This window comes from Scophthalmus maximus, chromosome 19, assembly GCF_022379125.1.
Source record: "Scophthalmus maximus strain ysfricsl-2021 chromosome 19, ASM2237912v1, whole genome shotgun sequence".
In the NCBI taxonomy this organism is placed as follows: Eukaryota; Metazoa; Chordata; class Actinopteri; order Pleuronectiformes; family Scophthalmidae; genus Scophthalmus; species Scophthalmus maximus.
Window position 1 is genome coordinate 16,257,445 of NC_061533.1, and position 18,415 is coordinate 16,275,859.

Consider the following 18,415-nt stretch of genomic DNA (forward strand, 5'->3'; position numbering starts at 1 on the left):
ATCCTCTCTCGATGCTCTCTTATTTTCTTTTATGTCAAACGAGCGACTTTGAATTTCTTGTTATCCCTTCTGTGTGGTCCTCCTTTCAAGTCAGAGACAAAGCCACACGCACTAACAAAGGGCCTTAATTTGATTTCATTTTTGATTTATTCCAATCAGCCTAGTTATGACAGAAGCTGAGCTGGAAAGAGGTGCTGGGTGAGGAAGGAAACACTATCAAAAGGCTGAAATTAGATGATTAGACTGGAGAAGAAAACAATCTTCTCATTATTTACGTCCAAGAGGAATTGAGAATAATAATGAGGAACTGACAAAGAGCGCAGTTGAAGACAGCTTTGAATATATAAGAACATTCATATAATACCTCTGTAAATGTTATAGCTGCAGTGGATTGTCTATTATGGTGTAGTTTACTCAATCAAAAATATCCAACTATGCATGAAGTTCATTTAAAGACAGTTTTAGTAATCATAAAAGCATAACCAAAAACAAAATATTGATATTGGTATTTTAAACAAAAGAACCCTGCTCACCTGCCGCAGAGAATAGGTATATTTACTGAGGTAAATGTAAAACTCACTTTTTTCAAACATAATGAACAGCATTTCAGATTACAGCACAGTAAATGAGATGAAGTGTTAAAAGGAGCAGTGACACTCAGATCACACACTCTTGCACCGTTGCTTGTTTCTTGGCACTTGTTTTCACTTGTTTTTATTTTTTTTTATCTCAGCACACATTAACTGAGGGCTTTTTTTGGCCCAAGGTGTGCAAAGGTTCCTCGCGGTTCGATTTTATTTACTGAACCCCAAGAAATCTTTGACAAGTGCCATAGCTGCAGTGTTAACTGTCCGTTTACTTCTTCCCTATTTGACCACTTTTCTGTGCTAAGGCTGTGAAACGCTTACCAGTCACTTGAGTTTGAGTGCCACTGCTTACAGCACCTCACCTTTGAGTTCCACTTAGTGTGTCTGCCTCCAAACCTCTCCTGACCTGCGGTGGTAATGTAGTGTAATGGTAGCTGAGCCTATTCAAGCAGCCTTGACACAGAGATTTCCAACACACTGTGTTCACCAAGTATGTGCATATACTGTACATGCACTTCTGCTTCGTAGTCTGTGTGAGCCCCTGAGTATCGAGTGGGTGTAGAAGTTGAACTTTTGCTTCACTTTTGCCCTTGTGGCAAGTGCAATTGAAACAGCTAAACTGTAGGGCCAAGTGGCCTGGGCCAGCGTGAGAAAATACTTTGCTTCAAAGTGGAACAGCGCCAGCTAACTCTCATGAAGTTGGATGAACAGCGCAGGAAAAGGCAAAGCCATTACCAGTAGATTGCCTTTTTTCTTTTCTTTTCTCTCAGATGTTTGCTTTTATTTTACACCATCCAACCCCCTTCAAGCTCTCTCCCTCTAAGCACAGTGAATCCCAATATTTGCATTCGTCTTTGGCATCCATCAGATGTTTTCTCTATTGGTGTTCTGTACTGTGTGCATTTCATTTTCAGAAATACACACCACATATCGATGTTCAGAGATACAGCGCTCACTGTCCCCTGATCCACAGTTTTAGTCCCTGCCTATGTTTGTAATAGGAAACCAATTTGGAAAATGAGATTATCAGATAACTGAACCACAATTAACCCATTTCAGAAGTTACTATTCATGAACAAAAAATACATATATATATATAAATATATGTTCAGTGGAGTGATATGTATAGTGGTATTATAACTTAATATAGCACCTGAATAGACACTTGGAGTGGCAAAGCCTCATATGGCAAATTTACTGATTGCTATAATGTGCTTATTATTATTATTCTAACAGAAAGTTTTTACATTTTACAAGATCGAGACACTTTTGCATTTAAACTCATATCTTCACATTTGAATTGAATTTAAAGGTGAATAACACATGACGTCTCAATACATGTATTTTTAGTGGAAACCATCTTTTCCTACTATGGTGTAAATCAGAAGACCTGTGTTGTTCTTAAATGATTAATGGTTAAAACTGTTTTCCATGCACAGGCCACTTCAGAATGGATAGTGTGGGAGCACACAGTGAAAAAGACACACAAGGTCAAGAAAATTAAGGTTTAGAACCCTGGACTCACAATAGATGATACATCACTGTCATTTTCTGAAGACACTGAAGAGACAGGCGTTCAACCACAATCGTGCTTTTCATGTGCTATTGGACATTAATCATGAAACAGACGAGTCAGCCGTTTCATGATTTGTCTGGTCTGTATAGGAACTAAGAATTGTGTTTGAATGACAAAATGGGGTGTGATTTGAACAATAGAAATTCGATTTCGAGACAACATGGTAAATAATTGAAAAAACATATTCTCATTTGAACATTAAATAAGTTAGTATTTACTTTTAAACAAGTAGTAACACCATCATGAAAAAAGTATAGCATAAGTGTAATTTTAGTTTTTCCTGTGCCATGGACTCCAAACACACTATAGTTAGCAGTGAATTAGCTCCAGTTGTTGTAATATTGCGTGTGACTTTGAGACACATAAATATCTGTGCGTCATGTGACGGTATCACGTGACAGTGACATGTGAGTGAGTGTCCACATCAAATCTCTGTGGCGATAACGTCGTCGTACGTTTGTAGCCCTGAGGTGTAGGCCATGTCCATGCCTAGCTCTACCCGGCCCTCCAGTTCCGAAGTCAGCTCCTTCAGGATCCTCTCAAGGTCCTGGTTCTTCCTGTGCATCTGCAAGTAGTTGATCTGGAGCTGCTTCTGGTACTTGATGACCCTGTCCTTCTCCTTGTTCCATGTCTGCCTCTCCCGATCAAAGCTGTTGGCCAGCCTCTCTTGAGCGTCCTGCTCTTCCCCGAGCTGCCGCTTCAGTCTCTCCACCTCTCTCTGGAGGGAGCCTGTGGCGACGTCCTCCCTGTTCCCCTCCACCTGGCCCTGGGTGGGAGAGTCTGAGCCTTGGATTAGTCTCTCCAAGGCCTGAGTCTGGGCACTGGCCTCAAGTTGCACACTGTGTTGCAACCTCCCCTCTTTGGCCACGGCAAGATCCTGTTTCATCTCCTGAATGTCTTTCTCAAGTTTGCCCACTTTCTCCCTCAGCAAATCGGCCTCATTCTTCTTGCGCTGGAGTTCATTTTGGCATACCTGAATTAGACATGGAAAAAATTTAGACATGGGCAGCAATGAAGACAATTCAAACAATGAAGACAATTATTTTAAGAGTGAAATGTGAAGCGTCAAACTATCTTTCAAAGTAAGTCTGGGACTTTTGGACCCCACTGCATATCTGCTAAAACAGATTTTAAAAGGTCTGAAGGTCACAGCCAAGTGCAGCACATAATCCCAACTGAAAGTCTTTTCCTCTTACAAGTACTCTGGCACAAGGTACAAGGCATTTGATTCCCACGTCCGTATTTAAACTCCATTATGCAGTGACTTGCCACTGAATCCTCAGTAGACTAACCTCAGCCTCTATAGTGCGAGAGCGCAGTTTGTCTTCGTGGTCTTTATTCTGTTTCTCAAGCATCTCCGTCTTTGCCGTGTTTTCCTTCAGCGAGGCCCTGAGGCTGACTATCTCATTTAGCTTGTGGTTGACATCTGCTTTGCTGTCTCTCAGCTGCCGCTTCAACAGTGAGATCTCTCCCGTCTTCTGGCACACCTGCATTGGGACACAGAAAAAATTACATGTTTTATTTTTTTGATCGAAGAAAAAGTAGGCAATGCTCCTGATGTAGAAAGGCACCATTATGAAGTAGTAAGGAAAATAGAGACGTTGATATCTGACTCTTTGTGACAGATTTGTGTTTCCTCTTAAATGTGGGATTTTACCACGGCTGAAGGACGAACAACACCTGATGTTGTACCAGACTGTTCTGTGTGCTGCCAGATTCCAGAATCCAATTGATATCACACTCATGACTCACCTCCCATTGAGTTTCCTCGAGTGTCGGAGCCAACTGTGTGCCCTCTGTCTCATAAGACCTCAGTCGGAGCTTGACCAGATCCTTCTCTCGGGTTAAATTGGAGACGTCCTCCTGAAGCCTCTCCTTCTCGGCCTGTACAAGAGTTCATTTGTCATTTCACAAAACTGTGAATGAAAATGTGTGCAAGGGGTGGAAATTCTGTGCTTCAACTAATGGTAAAATATTCAATCTTATTTGACACATAGTTTACTGATTTAACGTAAAGGGTGGAAGCTTGATGGGATGGTGATCCAGACACATATGGGGGACCGGTAAGAAATAGAGGTATAAGCCAACCTGGAGCTGGCTGACCTGCAGCTGGAGCGCTTGCTGGGTTTTTGCCGCAAATTGCGACACTTGTCGTAACTTTGTGGAACATCGCTGCTTCAGCCCTTCCATCTCCTCGACACAGTACTTTTGTCTCTCCTCAAACAGCTGGCAGGTGTCTTCTTCCTTCTCCTCAAAACTCACCTGTTGTAAGGTGCACAAATCTAAATTAAAAAAAAAAACCACCTCACAATTGCACAGTCTAACCACTGATGAATTGAACTGATCTTAATCAAGAGCACAGTTTTTTGTTACATGACAGCTTGATACCTGCAGCTCCTGCAGCTCACTCTCTCTCTCCAGCAGCCTCAGTTCCAAACGTTCAATCAGCGACTCATCTGTCGTAATGGGTGACCGAATCCCACCTGCCATTTCAGACAGAGGGCTTGGTTCACGTGCAGAAAGTGGGGAGCCAGCATCCCCATTAGCCTTGGATGCCAATCCGTCAGTGTTTGAAACTGTCCTGTAGCCACACTCAAGCTTAGTGCTATTCCCCTTGACCCATGGAGGCGAACTGGGTTGTGCTTCTTCCTTGCTGAGGCCATTTGTGGGAGCTGAGCTGCCATCACTGTGACGGACAGGGCCCGCGGAAGCACTTAGGCTGCCACTGGTGCTGTGGGTGGGCAGGCTAGACATAGAGTTACGTCCTGAGTCTGAGAGAGTCCCTGGAAGGGGAAAAAGAAGACATTGGACTTTAATGTAATTTGTCCTTCGACCAGATTGATCTTGTTTTGAAGACATCATTTCACCAATATACCCAGATAAAGACCTGAAAAGATGTCTGGCTTGTGTTTGAAGTCGGAACTCCTTGCTTTCTCCAGAGGACAAAGGATGTGGTCCAGGCTGCTGTGGCCCGTCTCTGTGGAGGATGTACTCCTGGGAAGCACAGGCTTGAAGGCAGTGGAACGCACCAATGACTTCTCAGCAGTCGTCTAGAAGAGTGAAATGACACACAGTCAGGGGTGCTCTTCCCTATTTTTGTTTTTATCTTCAGTGGTTTCTCTCTGACAGTCCCCTTGTACTGTTGCGGAAAATACAAAGCACCGAGGATGAGTCACAGTCTGAAACCTGAAAATCGTAATGACTGGCTTTCACAGAGATAAATATTGTCACATGCAGGAAGTCAGTACAAATGAAAGGGATGGACTTTCTCCTCCCCATAATTTCCTTTCATATTAGAAATAGAACCACCGAAGCGTGCAGAATTGCTTCACTACAAGCTGGCAGTATTAAAAGCTACACAGCAGTAGTTGCAAGTAAAATTCACCAGACTGTCATAAAAGAGAAATCTCATTTCAAAGATGAACTTATACTCCACATGCCCCATCTGTGCTGTCCAAGAATGTCACAAGCAGTACCACACCTCGCCTCCTTCCTATCCTCCCCCCTGCATCCCTCTTCTCTCCCCCATGTGCTGTCTGAGGGAAGATAAATAGCCGTTCCCTGGGATATTAATAATATGAGCCACTGCCGAAGTGTAAGAGGTAAAGCTTGTGAGCTCAGCATTCCTTCTCACTGACTTCATGACTGGGATGCCTTTCCACATTTTTCTCTCTGTCCATCCCTCAAACTCTCTTTGGCCCTCGGTCTCTCTCTCTTTTCTCCTTTATTCTCTACTCTCTCTCTTTTAATGCTGCTTCCTATTCCTCTCCTTTCCCTCCCATTTGCCCCTGAGGAATAAAGGCCTATTGAAGGAGTCTCCGTTTTGCTTTCTTATTCTTGGCACAGAAATGACTTCTCAGAGAAGATCAAGGCATTCTTGGGTCATTAATCTGGGGGGAGGTGATTAATAAACTGGGAAGCCTCGACGCAGGTTATAAGGAATGGCTGCTACCTATTAAACCACCTGCTGTGCATGTTTTAACCTCGACTTTGAGGTTTATAAAGTTGGTCACAGTTATGTTAGTTAAACTACTGCCAGCAGCAGCAGGTTAGCTTAGCTTAGCATCAAACATGGTTAAAAGGCCATGTAAAAAATGTGCCTAATAGCACCGCCATAGCTGATTAATTAACAGAATGTGTATTGTTTGTCTATTCTGTACACCACAAGCCAAGTATAAAATGAACACATGTTAGTTTGCAGAGGGGTTATGTGCTAAACTATTTATTTTCCGAGAGCAGTAACATCCTAGAGGCTCCACTGGCTGGATGGTTACCGCTCCCAGCCAAGATAGTGCAAACATAATCCCTTGTAAAATGGAGAACTGATTTTCTTTTACGTATACAGTATAAATAAATGATATATTGCATGTTTATTAGTGCTTAGCTTCCAAGTTGCTGGTAGGTACAACTTTGGAGAGACAGACTAGTCTCCGATCTTTACGCTAAGCTAAGGCTTTGGGCTACAGCGAAATGTTTACCACGCAGTTATGAGTTTGACATTAATCTTCTCGTCTAACTTGTTGGCAGCTGGTATAGCTCAGTGGACTACACCGCTGACTTTGATCCAGAAGGCCAGAGGGTTTGATACCCGCTCAGGGCTAGGCTAAAGAAAAAATCCAGTGTGGGCACTTAGGCCCTTAATGCTACCTGCCTACCTCTGATATAAGATAGGATAAGATAGTACTTTATTAATTCCCACGCCAGGGAAATTCGCTTGTTACAGCAGCAGGATCAGGAAAGAGGTAGAAATATCACAAATATAGTTAAAATATACAATAAGAAATAGAGGACAAAACGATAAAAAAAACTCTATACATTTAAACATAGTGCAAGTGTTGCCTTGTGAAAGAAATAATATGACTGAAACCGAAAATAATAGGGTCAAAAACTGCTAAATGAATGTAATGTAATTTTGCCAGTCTTTAAAAACTAATCTTGTCGTTTGAGTACAATATGAAAGCAGTAAATGTCACCTTCTCAGTCATTTTCCTTGACATGAGCAGCAGCTTCGGTTGCAGTCGCCCATGGGACTCCCCAACTCTGTTCCCTCGATCCTCCATTGAACCACCTCTGTGACACACTGACCTTGGTTTTTGGCTCACCTTGTATGAAACAGGAAAAAACATTCTCAGCGAAGTGCAGGGCAATATATGCTGTCATACGCACGTCACCTAAAAAGCCAGTGTACTCACCTTGATGTAAAAGAAATCTTCACTTCGTCCTGACCGGGAGTGGGTGAGGCCTTTAGGGGGATGAGCTGTGGACGCGGAGCCCTGCGTGAAACCACAATTCAGTAACCCGTTGAGGCTGCAACCTCCGCTTTTTCTGTGATGGTTTGTTCCCTTGTTTAACCTATACTCAGACGCCTTGCAGTGTTTAGTGTTGAGGCTATTGCCGTTGATCAGGCTGCTGACACTACCCATGGTCCTGCAGGCATAGGTGAGCGGAAGGTGGCGCTGAAGTCCAGTTGGCGGAGTTACACAGGAGTGAGGAGAAGACACAGCTCATGACACCAGAGAAGTACAGTCATTGGCTTCATCTGCAGGACAAGAAAGGGATAAAACATATAAATCACTTGAAGCCGTCTTGCCTATTTGATAAATATTTATATACTTGCATGATTCTTGCACTTTTTGGGTAATATCTTCATGGCTGAATGGTCTTATTGTAAGTCACTTTGGACAAACGCGTCAGCTAAATGAACCTAATGTCACTGTTGATCCTTAAGAAAAAGAATTGTAAACAAGATTTTTTTTCTCATGAAAGGACAAAGCCGTATTGTAGTTTCCTCTGATGGTTATCAGATTCCCAATGTTATTTAATTGTATTGTTTCCTTTTCCATCCAGACAAGCAGTGTTGAAGCAGATGTGTTCACATTCAAAGTGAAAAAGTCCATCTTGGCATCCTGCCGGGCTTTGTGTCTAGATTTATGGCTCGGCCGTTGAATTTGACAAATAACCCTTTGGGTGCCCTTCCTCTAAACAAACTGGCAATTAGGCTATTTACTGCCTGCTCAACACTTGGCTGGTGCTGCCATCAGAATAACACTAAGCAATAATTTTCTATTTGCTATTCCACTTGCGTATCGTATAGAGAGACCACCAAGAAATATTCAAGTTTTAATAATGTGATTGGCTCGAATAATGAAAAAATAACAATCGCAAGAGGCAAAAAACTGACATTTAAAAGTTACTGGTGATGCTCTCTATCCACTATCCCCTATTCTTTTTAACAGCAACCAGACCCCAGGTGTTGCTAGTCGTGATCTCTAACCCACAGGGGAAAACTCCCCTCAGCAGAGAGTTAGTAGCAATAGGCTCCATACTGGCTTGTGGGCTCCCCTAACCACCTGGTCCTCAGTCTTTAAGCACGTTATAACAGCCACAGCAACAAAGCTTGGGGCTAATGGTCTGCTGTAAGTAACACATTAGTGCACATTGCATTTGGCTCGAGGCTAATACATACTTATTGGTTGCAAGATGGTGTTTGTACGTATACACTTAGCTGTCAGTGTCAATTTCCATGATGAGCACGATTGGGGAGAAACGCGCTGAATGAGCGCCGATCAAGGATGTCACTTTTCATCACCCAGCAAACGACGACAAGCGAGACGAGACACGTACAATATAGATGTTTCATGATGGGGAGAATAAGAGGAGGAGAAGCTCAGGCTGACAGTAAGTGAGAAAGAGGAGCATGCATGCAGGGAAGGCAGAAAGTTTTAGTGTTGGTTGAGGCATAAGAAAGAGCTGATAGTTAGTCGTATTGAGGTGAATAGGGAATGAAAAGTGTTTTATCATGAAAGAATGACAGCAAGTTAGTTAATCTTCCAGCACAGCTTCAGTTTCGATTTTTTTCTCTTTTGTTCAGGATGAAATTCAAGATACAAAGTAAACAGCTGCTGAAAATGTTGAGCATTGAATCATATGTGATGTTAAATATGGACCTTCACAAGTACAAAGCAGAGCATCCCCCTGTGCCAATGACGTAAACAGCCGACATGAGTGTGACTGCCTCCATCCTTACTGCGCCTGGACCACTACATCTGAACTCATCACTATCACTCTCAGATATTAGCATCCACCACAGACCTGGGACTGAAGTAATGAAACAATAGATTATACTTACTGCCAGGTCAAACTAAGCATCCGTCGCTAGCAAGGCCCTATACAGAGTCATCTATCCAGTCGTGGAGAAACCGAAAATCCAGACGTGTGTGCATCTCTGTGCGTGCACGGCCTTGAATGGACAAGCAGCAAATGAAAAGCCCACACTATCACCACGGCCAGAAGGGTCTGCTAACTGTTCTGTGGAGGGGGTGGGTCTTCCTAGATGGCCTGTACCCAGCTTTGCATTATAACCGATATGTAAATTCAGCTGTGTGTGTGTGTGTGTGTGTGTGTGTGTGTTTTGGGACCTCCTGCTCCCCCCAGGGGAACCAGTGTAGAACATGTGCTCCCATAGAACTGGCGTGTGCCGCTCAAGTGATTAACTCCCAGCCTTCACAAAAGATCTGTTACACCCCCCCGCGTATCTCCTCCTCTCCCCACTATCACCCACAGACACCCCCTGTTTGTGCATCGACTAACTGTGTAATAACCATTCATCCTCCCCTCCCTCCCCCTCTCCCGTCTTCCATCAGTCCCTCCCTCCATCCATCCGTCCTACTCGGTGCCCTGCACCCACCCTGAACAAACAACACTTCATCCCAAGGAGCAAAAAAAAGGCGCTTGGCCTCTCTCTTTTCGCTCTTTGTCTGTTGAAGTGTGCCGCTCTTTGTTTGGACTCTTGTGTGCCAGTTGATGTATTCTCCCCCAAACAGCCCAGGACCATATTTGAGTGTTAAATAAATGACTAGGCGTCACAATGAGAGGGGCTGGAGAGTTTCAGTTTTTATAGTGATTTACAGACCATCCTTTCTTTATGCTGTTTGTTCAGAGGAACACAAGCAGGCTCACTCTCACACACACCTTTTCACACAGTCTTATTGCTGGAGTACAAGTCTCTCCAAGGCCGCAGAGCATTCAGAATCCCACAGAGTGCACAACGTTGACAAAACACCACGTGGATGAAATACAATCACACACCACGACAGGAAAATATACAAGGTACCTTGTTCCAAATGAAGAAACAACAAAAGAAAAAGATAGGGCCCCTGAGCTCTGCTGCTGACAAAATAAGAGTAAATCTTACACCCCGTTTTTGTCACAAGTAAACATATATTTTCTCTTAATGTGGAGAAAAATGTAAGGAACAAAAATCTGCCATAGCACCTATCTACAGATAGAACACTCCTGATTCATTAATGTCCCACAAAAATCAATAATGAAAACAATTTGATGAAACTTGGGGAGCAGCATGACCCTATACTGTGATCTTCAACGTGTGCAGACAGAATTGCACCGAAGGTTACATCAGGTTACATCACACTGCCTGAAACCATTTACCATTAAGTCTTTTGACCCACTTATCCCATGAAACAGCATCTGTGCAGTATAATCTTTAACAATCATCTTTTCAGCTGACAACCATTGTTCCTCGATCAGTCCTATTCAGAGCCCCGAGATTGTTTGTCTGAACAATGACGCTGTAATTTCACTTTTATGGTTCCACTACCTGCTACGGGAACTGGCCTGTTTCAGATGCATTTGATTCAAATATTGTGGCGATTTGAAAATAATTTCACTGCTCCAACATGGCAAATTTTAATAAGCAGTACAAATGGTCTGACCCCACGGCTTTTGGGTGGACAGCATGATGTAAGACCTCTGGTGAGGTGGGACGAGGGGGTGTGTCAGTGTGTGTGGGTGCATGCATGCATCTAATCTCGTATCTGATTGGCTGCACGTTTTCCAGTGTCCACACAAAAAGAGGGTTCACACTCATTTGTGGTGTTTGTCTGTGTGTCTGTGTGCAGGCAGGGGGCAATGTGTGAGTGTGCGTCATGCTAGCTTCTGAGATCCAGCTGACCTGCCTGACACAAAGCCTCCCCAACACACACACACACACACACACATCCCACTTACACATAGACACACTCTTGCAGAGCATAGCCAATCCATTAGCACAGCCAGTGGAAGGCAGCAGCGTGCTGTAAAGACCCAGGATTTATACCTGTCTCACAATGACCATGAAACTGTCTTCTGTTCTCACTGTATCTCTACACTGCCACGCTGCCAGATGGCATCACTTTAATTCTCACTGTCTATATGGTAATTTCTAACAGATGTATGTGTAATCTATCTAGTTCAGTCTGTCTGTTTTTTTGGGTCAGTCTTGGACAGCTTATTGTTCTTTGTTCATGTGTAAACACATTACACAATGTTTCTATATTCTCCAGCTCTTAGTTTGAAGGCCTCACCTGTTTAAATGATAGACTTTTTCAAACTATCTATTTTAGATTACGATTTATGCAGTCTATCTAAAAAAAAATGTTTTTTTTAAAATTGGGATCTTCAGAACAGGGGTTTAAAACAAAACGTTTAAACATTTTAGTTAGAAGGCCTCGCTGGGTTGGAGGCGGGATACCACATTAAGTACATTTGCCGAGGTGGGCCCCGCTGCACCGTATGGATCCTGATGGCTTTATAGAAAAGTGGCATTTGAGTGAGGTTGCGATGCGAGTGATGGCCTTACTTTAGAGCGGAGAGAAATTGGGTTTGCAAACACCTATCGTGGTAGCAGTGTGGGTTATGCGTGTTAGTTTTGTTCAGTTTTTGACAAAGAGCCTGTTGAAGAATCAGGTGTAACAGTGAAGCAGGATGGGTTGGATGATACTTTGGTATACACCAGAAGGACAGGATGGGGGAAGCCATTGAGTCCTCTAAGTTTCTAGACGACAGCTCTAAAGTCTTTGGTGCCTCCTTTTTTGTACGTCCTTTGTGTGCTGTTCAAAGCCGAATTTATTGTCTACAGTGTGAGTCCAAGGTATGTCAAGCTGTCAACTGATTTAACTGTTTCATTGTTGATCATGTTAGGCCTCTGCGTTTAATGTTGAATTACTGTGAAGTACTGTGAGCGAGAGAAGACTTTAGAAGTCAAGTCAACCACTGAAAGGCAAATTTCTACATGTAAAAAGCTACAGAACTGACGCTACCTTATTCCACAACGACCTTGGCTCATCATTTTCGCTTTGTATTTGTGCTTCCATCTCTGCTTCTTTCGCCTCCAATAATTGTCTGAGTCTAACAGTGGCTGCCCGGGCCCGTAACGTAGCGCTCTCCAACTCCGCCTTGCGCCGAGCAGACGAAGCCGAAGATGAAGCACGAGAGGAACCCTTGGAACCTGATCTGGAAGCTCAGTCCGATGGCCGCACCTCTTTGTCGTGACGAGTGGCCTCTGCAACACGTTTCTCTGCATCATCTATCCAGAAAACAATCTCTTGCATAAAGACCTCGGAAGCAACGGCCTTGGGTTCGAACCAGCTAGTTTGATCCCTGCTCATTCCGTCCTCCTCAGAGTGTTGATGATACGTCCCTTAGACACAGATATCTGACACATGGAACTCTTTGAGCAGCTCGTTAAACTTTTCCAATTCGGACTGTATTTCCGTTAAGCCGTCCACTTTTTTTTACTACCTTCCTTAATGACTTAAGAGGGTAGTAAATTTTAAATCTGTCAAAATTTTAAAATCCAAAATTTGTCAAGAGAGACTGTGTGAGCTGAGACTCGTTGGTTTCCTCGAATGGACTTGTGTACACCAGTCTGGTGGGGAAAAAGCTTCACAGTACTCCGGTGTAACGGGTAGACCGAAACATTCAATCCACAGTTTGTGAAACCTTACAGATGTGTCCAAAGCACGCATGGGTATACCTACGGTAAGAAAACCCTGTCGCTCTGTCGGTTTCTGAATCTCAACTGAACTAACTGGTCAGCATCAACGTGATGACGGCGAACACCACAGGCACATTGATACTTTGATGTCCAGGACATCAAAGCCATACGCTACTTCTCTTAAGGTGACAGTAACATATTTAACTATTAGACCAAAGGTATTATAAACGATATAAACTGCACTCGTTCTAGACTAAGCATGAACATGAACATGTCGCAGTGTAACTTGGCTCCCACAGGCTCAATATGTGAATCAACATGTACTGCGACGAATAAGCTCAGCCTGTGTGGCTTCACATTTGAGTCTCTCCAGGGCAGTTACTCTTATTATTCTTATTATTTCACTGCACTCTGTGCCAGTTCTCTGATGACTCTGCAGTGGTTGGGTGTATACGGACAAGACCAGAGAGATGGTGATCGACTTCAGGAGGAAGAGAACAGCTTCACAGCCCCTTTTCATTCTGGGGGAGGAGGTGGAGACAGCGGAGGACTACAAGTACCTGGGAGTCAACATCGACAACGGACTGAATTTGTGTGCAGCAGGATGTTGGAGATGTTCTATCAGTCTGTTGTTGCCAGTGTACTGTTCCTCACTGTGGTCTGCTGGGGGAGCAGCATCGGAGCCAGCGACACGAACAGATTGAACAAACTGATGAAGAAAGCTGGCTCCGTAATAGGCTGCAAGATGGACGCGTTTGAAGCTGTGGTGGAGAGGAGGACTATGAACAAACTGTTATCCATCATGGATAACCCGAACCATCCTCTCCACCTCACACTGGACAGACAGCGGAGCTCCTTCTCCAATAGGCTGATTCAGCTTCGCTGTCACAAAGAACGTTACAGGAAATCTTTCCTGCCACAAGCCATAACACTTTATAACACCTCACCTCTGACTGACAGATAGACCTTGTTCCACTGTCAATACTTCATGTAAATTCTGTGAATTGATTATTCTTAATTTCTATATTTTTAAATTCATTGTGTAAATATTGTATATATATTTTTAATGTGTGCTGTGTGAAACGTGCTGCTGCTACACCAGAATTTCCCAGCTTGGGATGAATAAAGTATCTATCTATCTATCTATCTATCTATCTATCTATCTATCTATCTATCTATCTATCTAAGAAATGTTGAAGCAAATGCTCCAAGTGTGACGTAACTTGTTAGATATCTCCAGTCGATCAGTGATTCAAAAAAAAAGTAACAGTGATTCACAATATAATGAAGCAGGGATTTCCCATTATCCCAAGACAAGACAGAGTGAAAATTAACCTCACAAATTAAAGCGAGAGGAAGAAGAATCAGCACAGAGGTGACAGTAGAGGGTATATTCCCAGAAAATGATGTGCGGATAGTCTGAATTATTGAGAAGCGAAATGCTTTCTCCCTGTCATTCTCTGTGGCCAGTCACACACGCACGCACGCACGCACGCACGCACACACACACACAATTCCTTGTCTTATGTCTTACTCACTGTGGCCGAGTTGCTGGGATGAGTAATGTGGCCTCCAGCAGAACATCAACTGGGAGTGAGGTGCAGGGTAGAGACAGACATCTATCATTGACTTTCAGTGCTAGCGCCAAGAACACACACTCAAACACACACACACACGCACACACACACACACACACACACACACACACACACACACACACACACACACACACACAAAGCATCCAATAGCAGCTAATTGGATAATCCTTTTAGTGCATTGTGGAGGAGATTGAGCATGAATGGGTCTTCGATGCTGAAGAGCAGAATACCAGACACTCATTACTGCCCAGGAGTAGGGAGATGGACTACCGGGCACAGAGAGTGAGGCACGAGCAGAAAGAGAAAGAGACAGACATGGAAAGACAGTAAGTGTGTGAGCGTGTGCGCGTGTGCGTGCGTGTGCGAAAGAGATTTATATTCTGTGGAGCAAACGTTGCATTATACATTGATAACTGATGTATTGTCCCGCAAACAATCAATGTCTCCGCCTCGGAGGCGAGGGTCCGAACCAGAGAAAAACCTTCACAACTGCAAATTTGCTAAAATAATGTGAGTAAAACATCTTTTTTTTTCTCATTAATTCGACCTCCGCGTCTTCTATTGGCAGCCTCGTGGCACCGTCTTTGACTTAAGGCCAGCTTTTAGTTAAGGGCCCCCTGCTGAAATTAGATTGCACTCAGATGCTATTATGTGCATCCAAATGAGACATTAGGTCAACCAAACAATCAGCCTCCTCGGGTTTTTAAAGATAAGGAGGTTGTCTGCACTGCTCACTGGGCTTGTACGGCTGGCCAGCTACTGCTCTTGTAGCAGACATTTGCATAACCTTGGCAGCTGGAGTTTGGAGGAAAATGTATTTTTAATGGAGTCTAAATGGGTGCCTTTAGTACTGTGACGAGGATGGGAATTGATGCTCATGAATTTAGGGAGTTCTAAAATTAAATATCAGAAATTTCGCTTTATTTTTCTTTATTGAGCTGCATCCACCCATACGAGATTGATTATTGCCTTAGAATATGTCCCTGCACTTTACTGTAATACTTCAAACCCATGCAGTGCCCTGGAATCTACCCAAAAATGGTTTTAGAGAATTTAATTTGTCTTTGGTTTGAAACTGCAGATCACCGGCCTGCTCCATAGGCATACAATATTTACTTCTAAGGCTTTTATCCCACTCTAAAAAAAAACCAGGTAAAAACGTATTGTAACAAGTGGGAATATTTTTAGACATCCATTACCCATGAATATTTACGTTTTCCATTATCCAGTACTTGTTTTGAAAACGCTGTGTCATTTATGCACGATATGACAGCCTCATAAATACGAAATGTACACTTCATGGACTGAGGTAAAAGCTTTGTTGTGTTACTTGTACATTTTTTAACTTTCAGCAAGACAGACAAGCACATTGTGGAGGTGCAGAGGTTACATTGGTCAACATGACATTGGCTGTTGCTGGTGTCAGATCAGTTTATAAATAGCATTGTTTGTTCTGGTTTGGCATTAAAATGTCAGATTGTAAAACTGTTTCTAATACAAATGAGAGATGGACATTTTTAACTCATTAACAGCAGTGAATGATGCGTTTTATATTAACAAAACATTTCATTGGCACTTCTCTCATAGTCACTGCACCATTTGTGTCTGCCAAGTCTATCTAATATATTCTTGTTTGATACAGTATCACAGTGGGATGACATGCATAGGTATGTGGGAAAGAATGAAGCCTTTTCCTGGCACTGGGGCCCATTGACCTTGCCAACTGAAGACTCCGTGATAAGGTTGTCATTCAGGAGCATACCATCCTCCCATCCTCCTAATCTGCTGTAGCTGTGTGTGTGTGTGTGTGTGTGTGTGTGTGTGTGTGTGTGTGTGTGTGTGTGTGTGTGTGGATGGTGTAATGTGGGAGTCAGAGTAGACACAATGAGATCACTTTCAGGGATCTATATCATTCTGAAAGCAGCTGGAGATTTGTGCTGCAGGCGATGGACTGTGCTTGTCTCCAAAATAAAAGCTCCCTAACTCTGTAATGCTCGATGCTTGCAGGGAAAACTCTTGAGGAGTCATTACTAACACAAGTCAGACCTTCACCATCCATGCACCATCTGTTCAGCTGCTTCTTATGACGTTTGATGGTAAATTCTTTCTTTTTTTAATCTTAAGGAGGTTCATGGGAATCATTACAGAAGAGTAGTTGAGACTCACAGAGATGTTGAGATGCTGCACTTCTCTGCCATAGAGCCTGCACTCATGGAAGGATGCTGTATTTGGGTATCTGGGACAGTTATTTAAAGAGGCATCTTCTTTAGCAGGTCATGACAGCTCCAAGGGTTTGTTGCACACTACAGCTATGGAAATAGCTGCTCTAATTCCCATGACAAAATGCTAAATACAAAAGATATACAATTATGTAAAAAGTCTAAACATTTACACGAGCAAAAGGGAAATCTGCACTTCCATAAAAAGACAGGGGGACTGTTTTTGCCTCTTTCATCCTCCACACCCTCTCCTCATGATTCTGTCACTCCCTCGTGTTTTCTTCTGCACAGTAAGTTACAACGCAGCGCCATTCTGAACATGCCTGAACAGGTACACTTTCCTTACCAGTTCACCTTGTCACCAAAACAATGTGCAGTAATTCATGAACCCTCCATGTCTCAACACATACATTGCTGTGCATAGTTGTGACAGTGCTGAAGCTGGGAGGTTGTGCAAAGGGAAAACTCTTCCCCACACAGATCTCGTCCTCGTGTTTCCGTAGATTATACAACAAAAATAATGAGAATATTTAGGAACAGTGGGGACAGTTACTTCTGAAAATCATAGGGTGGGGCATATCTAGATGGACACATTTAATTCATGCTTAAAATCCCAATAACAACTGCCTTGCATCCAATGCCATTTATTCTTCCAAATTGCTGTGTATGGTGTCACACTTAAGCAGAGCCCCGTGTTGCACTCTATTATTTCACCAGTTCAAAAGCAATGGTTTGTCCAGTCATGACTTAACTGAAAGTAAATAATGTGGTTGGCAGTGCGAAGAAAAGTAAAGTAGAAAATAGACATATTCAAAGCTGGCACATCCTAAAAAACACAGACATGCTTTTATTTTGAAATTTAGCTTGCACTTTAAAACCATAGCAGACGACTTAGACTGCCTCCTTGCTTAGAAACTTTGGGTCAGCCGACATTACTCAGGGCTTACTTCGCACCAAATGACGCATCTGAACATCACTTAACAAATCACACACACACACACACACACACACACACACACTCTCGTGCCGCTCAGTTTCACTCCTGTTTGACGTTGCAAGACTGTGAGCGCTGACTGAGTCTGTACCTGATCATTTGTCCCCTGTCACATCCACTCAAACAGCCGTAACCTTCCTCCAAGCTCGGCGTGGAGGTGACTTAGCTCCCTTATAGTCTGCCTGTCCCCCACGGTCACAGTCACTGCTTCTGCTCCTCTGCCTCCCAAGGCAGTGTGGATCAGTGACACTGGAGACAAACCAATTCCAGCAGGATACCAGCCAGGTGTGCTGTGGAGAGAGAGCGAGACGTCTGCCACTGTTGCTGATGCTCTCTCTGGGTCCTTCTCGCACTCCTCTTCAGCACCTGGAGTGGTTCAGGGGCTCCGTCCCATCTACCACACACGGAACACTGTCACATTCCTCCATAGGCATGCTCTCTCTCTCTCTCTCTCCACACTCTCTCTCTTTACAGTGTATCCTTCCTTGTTGCCTCTCTCCTCAACTCCCTCCCACTCTCCTTCACTCTGAACATCCAACACTCTCTCCGTCCCAGCCGCTCCCCCTCCCTCCGCTATGCACTTGCCTTGTCCACACAGTTCGTTTCTCTTAAGTTGCACGCTACTTCTACTCCCTGTCCTCTGCATCCATCTCTCTCACCTGTCTCC

General features: G+C 43.5%; 1 protein-coding gene across 5 annotated transcripts; it reads right to left on the bottom strand.

The window, feature by feature from the left end:
- Positions 1–536: 536 nt before the first annotated feature.
- Positions 537–18,158, bottom strand: lzts1 (leucine zipper, putative tumor suppressor 1). 5 transcript variants are annotated; one of them, XM_035640295.2, is made up of 9 exons: positions 17,840–18,158; positions 7,356–7,702; positions 7,137–7,265; positions 5,051–5,213; positions 4,552–4,946; positions 4,252–4,425; positions 3,916–4,047; positions 3,456–3,650; positions 537–3,136 (listed from the first exon to the last, which is right to left on the bottom strand). In XM_035640295.2, the coding sequence occupies exons 2-9, from the start codon at positions 7,584–7,586 to the stop codon at positions 2,588–2,590; spliced, it is 1,968 nt and encodes a 655-aa protein (XP_035496188.1). In that variant the 5' UTR covers positions 7,587–7,702; positions 17,840–18,158; the 3' UTR covers positions 537–2,587. The 5 variants fall into 5 exon arrangements, with proteins under 5 accessions (XP_035496188.1, XP_035496187.1, XP_035496190.1 ...); XM_035640294.1 differs by lacking the exon at positions 17,840–18,158 and adding an exon at positions 12,981–13,027; XM_035640297.1 differs by lacking the exon at positions 17,840–18,158 and adding an exon at positions 12,261–12,972 and having other exon boundaries at positions 4,267–4,425.
- Between the last annotated feature and the right edge of the window lie 257 nt (positions 18,159–18,415).